General features: G+C 35.7%; 1 protein-coding gene across 1 annotated transcript; it reads right to left on the bottom strand.

Moving 5' to 3' along the window:
- Positions 1-2,155: 2,155 nt before the first annotated feature.
- Positions 2,156-6,423, bottom strand: LOC147483501 (protein FAR1-RELATED SEQUENCE 6-like). The gene is made up of 5 exons (XM_086579577.1): positions 5,557-6,423; positions 5,015-5,480; positions 4,739-4,926; positions 4,465-4,595; positions 2,156-2,267 (listed from the first exon to the last, which is right to left on the bottom strand). Exons 1-5 carry the CDS (start codon positions 6,421-6,423, stop codon positions 2,156-2,158), a joined length of 1,764 nt encoding a protein of 587 aa, XP_086435703.1.
- Between the last annotated feature and the right edge of the window lie 1,038 nt (positions 6,424-7,461).

Below are 7,461 nucleotides of genomic sequence, written 5' to 3' on the forward strand. Positions count from 1 at the left end.
AACCATCTAAGGCCCAAGCCCCAGGCCCAAACCAGTCATCTTCTTCCTCTAACATCCCCCACCACCAGCCACCACCGGGTTCTCCTCCTCCAACTTCATCACATCGGTTTGACTCAATTTGAAAAACCCAACACCTTTAATAAAACCAAAAACTCCAATTAGTTAAATCAAACCCCTTCCTCCAAAGTAGATCTGGACTGTCCGCCATTAATGGCTTCTATCACCTCCGACATCCCCCACACACTCAAACACACCCCCTTCAATCGACAACCAACACAACTACATTATAAATTTCATTGAACCCTTCCTCCACACTAGATCGACAACTCGTCCGCCATTAACAGAGCTTCGACAGCTCCCATTTACCGCCCTCACACACACTACACGACCCCATCACCAATAATCCCTGCAAATACACAACCAAAACCCACCAACCAACAACAAAGTTTGAAATAAAACTGGGCGCCGCCATTAACATTCCTCGAGCTTCGCAAAGACTCACCCATAAACCGACGGCATACCCAACACTCAATCGATAACATTAACCCTTAATCAACCAACACAACAATATACATAACAAACGTTGGTTTGGCTCGCACCGCCATTGACGCTCTGTCGAGCTTCAACAGTTCAAATAAAAATAGTCACACCGCCACAGTATTACAGCTCGACAGTTCTATATCAAATTTTAGAGTTTTAAGTTTTAACAACACGACAGATTTCAACCGAAAAGAAATCGACAGTAACGAGGATTTTATAAAATAAATCCATAAAATATCTACTCACCTGTATTAAAACCCGACGAATCCCTCATCGTCCGAATTGTCGCGCTCCAACGCTCGAGCAAACAAGCCGCCTCCATTTTTATTATTTTTTTATCTCCAAAACCCTATTATCTAGAACAATGTGATTATATACTTGGGTTTGAAACCCAAGCCCAATACAGACTCGGGCCCAGAAACCAGGCCCACATATCCCAAATCCAATCCAGCGAATTTTAAATAAATAAAAAAATAAATAAATATATACGGGCGTTACAACACCCATTTCTACCTCTTTGCACAATATAAATGGTTCTTCTCTATATCATGTAATAACTATTTTTATCTATCCCATTTATTCCTCAAATTTTTATGTGACAAAACCCTACCATCTCCTTCCCTAGACTTTACCATTAATCGCGACTTCACGCCCATTTCTTCTATACCAGCTGAAATGCTTAATTTATTCAAACCACCCTTTACATCTGTTTTATCTTTTATCAATAGTATTTGAAATGCTCCACTATCGAACTCAATATTATATGACTCACGCGGATAAGTAACCCTCTTTCTAGACCTCCTCTTATAATCATTCCTTCCATTCCCCTCAGTCTTATCCTTTAAATTCTCATTCTGTCTAAGCCCATAAGGTTTAACATTATGACCAACGCCTTTTGGAAAAAACCTCGCCGAAGGTAAACCATTTTCAGTCTGAAACAATTGAGGACTATCTCTATCAGACCATAAACCATAACCACCATGCTTATGAAACCTATCAGCTAAAACCTTCAACTGTTCATTAGCACTAACTGAAAACAAATTAGGTGCTTGTTCGACAACTTCCCGTGATGTGCACTTACACGAAACCTCATCACACGCTCTCTTTCAGTGGCAATTTGCTCATCACTCATATTTTGTTTATATTCTCTATATTGCAACCACCAACATTCTTTTTGAATCTCTAGCTGTTCCCCAGTCATCATCTGGCGACGCTCTCTATACGGATTTCGCTTTCGCTCCAACCGATTATTATTATTATTAGATAATTGATATGCAGCTGAATTATCATCCATTTTAAATCAAATGGCAGTTGCTACCAAAATTAAATGAGGCAGGAGAGATAAACAATTAGTATACTAACATTCTCACAGGAAGATTAACGTGTTTTAACATATATAAGTTTCATAATTATTCAAAGTCAATTACTTTTAAACTGCATTAAAATTTGTCATGCTAACTTACAAAGAATTACTATCTTCATGTTGTTCAAAATGAAAGAAAGAAGGTATCGGCTTCTTCTATCTCTTCCATTTGCTTCATTTGAAACTAAAATTAAAGCAAGAAGGTATTGACTTCTTCTACCTCACCAAAGGATTTCTTATTAGCAAAATTGATTATACAGAGCTTGTTAGAGTTATTGATAAAGCTTTACCTTCAGATGATGATGATGATGCTGATGATGATATCGGTTCGCGAGCATCCCTAACTATCTTCCTATTTTCTGATCTGGTTGAAGCATTAGAGAAATCGAAAGTGTTTATTAATCTGTAATCCCATTTAGTTGCTCCTTATAATCTTTTGATCCTCAAAGTGATTAAGAGTGGTTGTAAATATTGATTTTGAAATGACTTTGGACATGATTCTTGGATGAAATTAGGAGTGAAGGAGATTCGGTGGAGGCGTGGAGCAAGAAGATGAGATATCTAAAAGTTGCAAATGGGCGAAATGGGGAGACTGAGAGAGAGCGATTAGAGAGAGAAAAATCGAGAATTAGATAGAAGCTGACGAAATTACAATTTTGCCCCTGTGACACCAAGTCACTATTCCTCATACCCCCATATTTTTCTAAGATAGTAAGATAATGATAAATTATTTTTTTGCAGGGTTTAACAAAAGGGGCATCTTTTTGCAGGTTTAGCTAGTTGCTACAAAATATGAGAAATTATTTTTTTTTATTTGCAACCCATCAGTAACGGTTCATAACCGCTACAAATTAAAAAGCATTGCTAAAGTTTTGTACAAAACAGGCATAACCAAGCGTTACAAATAATATTTGCAACGGTTAAAAAGCGTTGCAAATATTTCTAACACTTTACCCACGCCATATTTGCAACGCTTAAAAAGCGTTGCGAATATTATTAGCAATGGCTTTTTGCCGTTAGTAATAGCATGTTATGGTATAGTGGAAACTGATCTTGAAGAACAATAAAACTCGAAGTCTCGAACACAGAACAATATTCTTTCCGTTCTTCACTTATTTTTTTTCGAAAAAACGAAGAATCATACACCTATTGTGTCTACTGGTATGTTATCCTCATTTTTTTCCTTTTCTTCCAACTCTCTTTCCTCTATCAATTAACTCCTTTCGTGAATTATATCTTTTTTTTTCTCTCTCTTTTCAAAATTTTTTTACTACGAACTAAAACATGTTTCTTTTACTAGAAGGGGGTGAACTGAAAGTGGGATTGTTGGAAGTTTAATAGGTTGTAGATAGTCAATTTTGGCGCAATGTCTTTAATTAAGTTTTTAAATGTTGGATTTTCTAGAAGAAATAAAAGCTTATGTGTATAATCAAAATTGTGGGGACTATGATTGTAGGGGTTCGTTTAGAAGTCAAACATGTGCCTGAATGAGGTATGTAAACACTCTGGAAAATAGTGGCATTCTCCTCTATGAGACAAAATATAGTAAATGCCACAGTAGCGTTACAATTATGTGCTTAACAACTATGTGTAATTGATCTTTAGCTTAAATGGAAAAAGCACTTGAGAATTGGACCATGTCTCCAATGTATCTCAAGAGATGGTGGTTCAATTCCACCAAGATCCTTCAATGATTTGTAGAAAGATCGTCTAACTAGCCAAGGCATGGAGCTAGGTACTGTGCTTCTTGATAGCTCGCGTTGAATTGTAAGTGGTTTTGTTTTCTCTTTAATGCATTTCTTTGCTTCATAAGAGTTGTAAGTGGTTATGTTTTCTTTTTAGTACACTTTTTTGCATGATAAGAATTATAAAACAATATAAGAAAGAAACGAAGACAGCTAAATGTAGAGTAACCTACTATGAGTTTTTTTTTATTAAGCACAAAGATAAGTACCTACTGTTCAATATTAGTATACTTAGACAACCAAACACAGTAAAAATATTTCTCATCAAGTCTAGATGTTACATAAGTATTCATGAATGAAAGACCAAAGAGATGTTACATAAGTATCCACAAATAAAAGAGACAATTCCCTTCACCAATCAAACTTCACAGAAGAAAAAAAATCCAAAACACGGGGCAACCGAAAACTTGATAGTCCTTGATCACTAGTTGTCGCTTGAAACCAGAAACATATAGATAAAACTTATATGAAATGTAATCCAACTAAAGTATCTTAAACAATTTAAGCACTAAAGAATCATCCACATACCCATTGAGATTTGTTCAAGTCAAATTGGCTACTCAAAGGTATTGCACAATTGTTATTTGTGCTAGAAAAAACATGTGGTGCTTGGCTAACATTGTTTTGGTAGAAATAATTGAGGAAAATGATGTTGTCCACTTGCATTGTATAGTTGTCCAGGTTCAAGTAGTTGGCTAGTGAAGAAACCGGCGGGTAACTAGCAAAAATACCATCTTGATATTGTAATCAAAGTTTAGTGTGGACAGTACAAGAAATTAATTGTTCAACTATAACATAAAAAAAATCATACCATACTCATGTTTTCCTGAAACTGGTTGTGTTATGTTGTGTTCATTGCCACAAGTGTCATGACTTGATACATTTTTGTTGGTTGCTTTGTGGTTGCTCGACTTGGGAACTGTAGTTACTGTAGGAAGAACATTTTGCTGCAAAACAACAAAAGTATAATTATTTATAACACTCTAAAAAGATAAAGCAAGAAGAATATTGGTAATGAAGGTACCTTTTTGGTGGTGGATTTCTAGTTTTTTTTCGACTCCGATAACAATCTACCTTTCGGTCGTCCCACTCGCTTTGCTTGAAGTGGATTTAAGAACTTCACATACCCTGGTTGCACACTTTCAGGCGACTCACTTGGATGAGTTCCAACCAATTCATCCTCAACACTATCTGAATTATTACTTTCATCTACTAGCTTTCTCTTCAAATCCTGAAGCACACCCAAAACAGTCTTGAACTTTGATTCTGATGATGTCCCTTTCTCAAGAATTTGAATTGTACAAGGATATAAAATATATACCATATCGTTGAACTAGGTTACTAGCTTTAAAGTTAAGTGATTCACAACTTTCAACATGTTTACGCTTGGAATCTTTTCTCCACCTTGGGAGTATATAGTGAGAAGGAATCTCATCCACAAACTCATTAAGAACATATAAAGCATGCCTACATAAAATCCCTTTGTGTTGAAATAGGCAACATATACAATAGACATCAGTTTCAGCCTTGATAAAAAGAACTTCATAAGCCTTTGGAGTATGCAGTTTTCCATCCTTATCGATAACCTGTTCTTTAATTTCAAATGTTGTGATTTGTCCATCCACTCTAACTTGTGACTTGGAACATGAAGGCATGCTATAAACTTCCTTTTGAAACTTTAGAAACATCGCTCTAGTGTAGACATTAGCCATTTGTCTTTCAAAAACACACCTTGTCTTTAGAAAAGGAGTAGAGTTGAATAAAACAAAATCTGATTGGCTCTCTTTCTCATATTTATCACTCAAGGCTGCCTCATATTGATCCACAAATTCCTTCAAAGAAGTTTTTGCATCACATAACCATCAAAAAATGTGTTCATACTTTCACTACGTTGAGTAGTAGACATACCTGCAAAAAAAAACATCCTTGAGATATACTGGAACCCATTGTTTCCTCAACTTGTATAACGTATCCAACCATGTAATTTTCTTGAAGTTTGTGTTGATCAATCATTTTATTCCAAGCGTCTACAAATTCCTCGATCCTCAGAGAATCATAAACTGCATTATTCATTACCACGTTAATTGCTTTGTATTCAGTTAGGCTTCCTAACTTATCACCAATCTTTTTCATTATATGCCATAGGCATAAATGATGACGAGCGTTAAGGAAAACATTGACTATAGCTGCTGCCATTGCATTACTTTGGTCGGTGATTATAACATTAGGAGAGTGTCCAGACATTGCATATAACCAAGCCCTATACATCCACTCAAATGTCTTAATTGTCTCATCCGCAAGTAACCCACAACCAAACAACACAGATTGACCATGATGGTTCACTCCAACAAATGGAGCAAACTTCAAATCGTACCGATTAGTTAAGTATGTTGTATCAAATGTTATTACATCCCCAAAATAACCATAAGCGGCTCTCGACCTTGCATCAGCCCAGAATACATTTCGTACTCGTCCATCATCAACATGATCTACTCTGAAAAAGAAATTCGGATTTTTCTGTTGCATTTTTGTAAAGTATTTTTGCATTGCTTCTGCGTCTCCATATTTTAGCTTTAGTCTCTTGTACTTGCCAACATAGTTCCTTGCTTCTTTCTGCCCACATGTAACATTTTGATTCCCTCCTGCATCAACTACAATGTTATGATATGATTTGGTTAGCTTTATCCTCGATTCACAATGTAATTCTAATCTTTTCTTGATACCACTATCCATGTGCTTGTGTGATCTAAACATTCGCTCTTTAAACCCATGCATGATTGTACTCCAAGTCAAAGCCAATCACCTCCCATATCTCTGAATCCATCAACTTTACTTTCATATGTGCTTTGCAACCAACCCTTAAGTTTGGCTTTTTGTACAAAACTCTTTCCTTTTCAACCTTAAATCCTTCTTTAGAACACAAGAACTGCGTGAATTACCTTTGATCAGTATTTTTCTTGTTATACGAATTCTTGATTTTTGTACCAAACCCCTTTTGCATATCGTGACAATTATAAAAGTCTTTAGCATCTTCAAAGCTTGAAAATTTCATACTAAGTGTTGGTTTTAGTTTCACATTGCTTATATTGTTCTTGCTGCCGAGAGTAGAATGCAGAACTTCACAATCTTCACCTTCAACATCTTCCATATCTAAATCTTGAAATTTGGTTATTTAGAGAAAGAATGAAGAGTAAGATGTGAGGCCGATGTTTTAGTTGATTAAGAAAATGGTTGGAAGAATAAGGAACACCGAACGACTAGCTGGAAGTGTTGCAGAATCCCGTGATTTTATTTTATTTTTACAATTCCCCTTTATTTTCTATTTTTCCATAATTCATGTTTTTTTTTCTTTAATTTATGTTTTCGCCATTTTCATCATTCTTTAAATAACCCAATATCTAGTTTCACAACATCCACGTGGAGATTTGCCATTGGTCTGTCACTTAGGTAACAACCAGTAGATGTCCCCGTAGCACGACTCTAATAATAATAATAATAAGGCAAATGGGGGGCTTACCAAAGAGGCAAAGACAATACAGTTGTTGTCCACAAAACATCAAGTGTTGATAGGTGGTTTTACTACCTGAAAAATGTGTTTTTCTACCCAAAAGTTGGTTGGACATTTGGACTAATGAAAAGTTGATATTTGTGGACAAGCTTGTCCACAAATTCGTTCTCAAAACAATATAAAACAATTAAAAAACACTAAAGGAAAAAAATATATATATGGGAGGGATAGAGGCACATTCTTATGCGCACATTATAGCCACATTGTATATTAATTCAAGCAAAATCATGTACTTAAAAGTTGAA

Source organism: Coptis chinensis, chromosome 8 (assembly GCF_015680905.1).
Source record: "Coptis chinensis isolate HL-2020 chromosome 8, ASM1568090v1, whole genome shotgun sequence".
NCBI lineage: Eukaryota > Viridiplantae > Streptophyta > Magnoliopsida > Ranunculales > Ranunculaceae > Coptis > Coptis chinensis.

Coding starts and splice junctions, on each gene's coding strand:
- LOC147483501 (XM_086579577.1), bottom strand. CDS start 6,423: ATGCATGGGTTTAAAGAGCGAATGTTTAGATCACACAAGCACATGGAT. Junction 5,481..5,556: donor AAGGATGTTTTTTTTTGCAG/GTATGTCTACTA, acceptor ACTTCTTTGAAG/GAATTTGTGGATCAATATGA. Junction 4,927..5,014: donor GCGTAAACATGTTGAAAGTT/GTGAATCACTTA, acceptor TTCTTGAGAAAG/GGACATCATCAGAATCAAAG.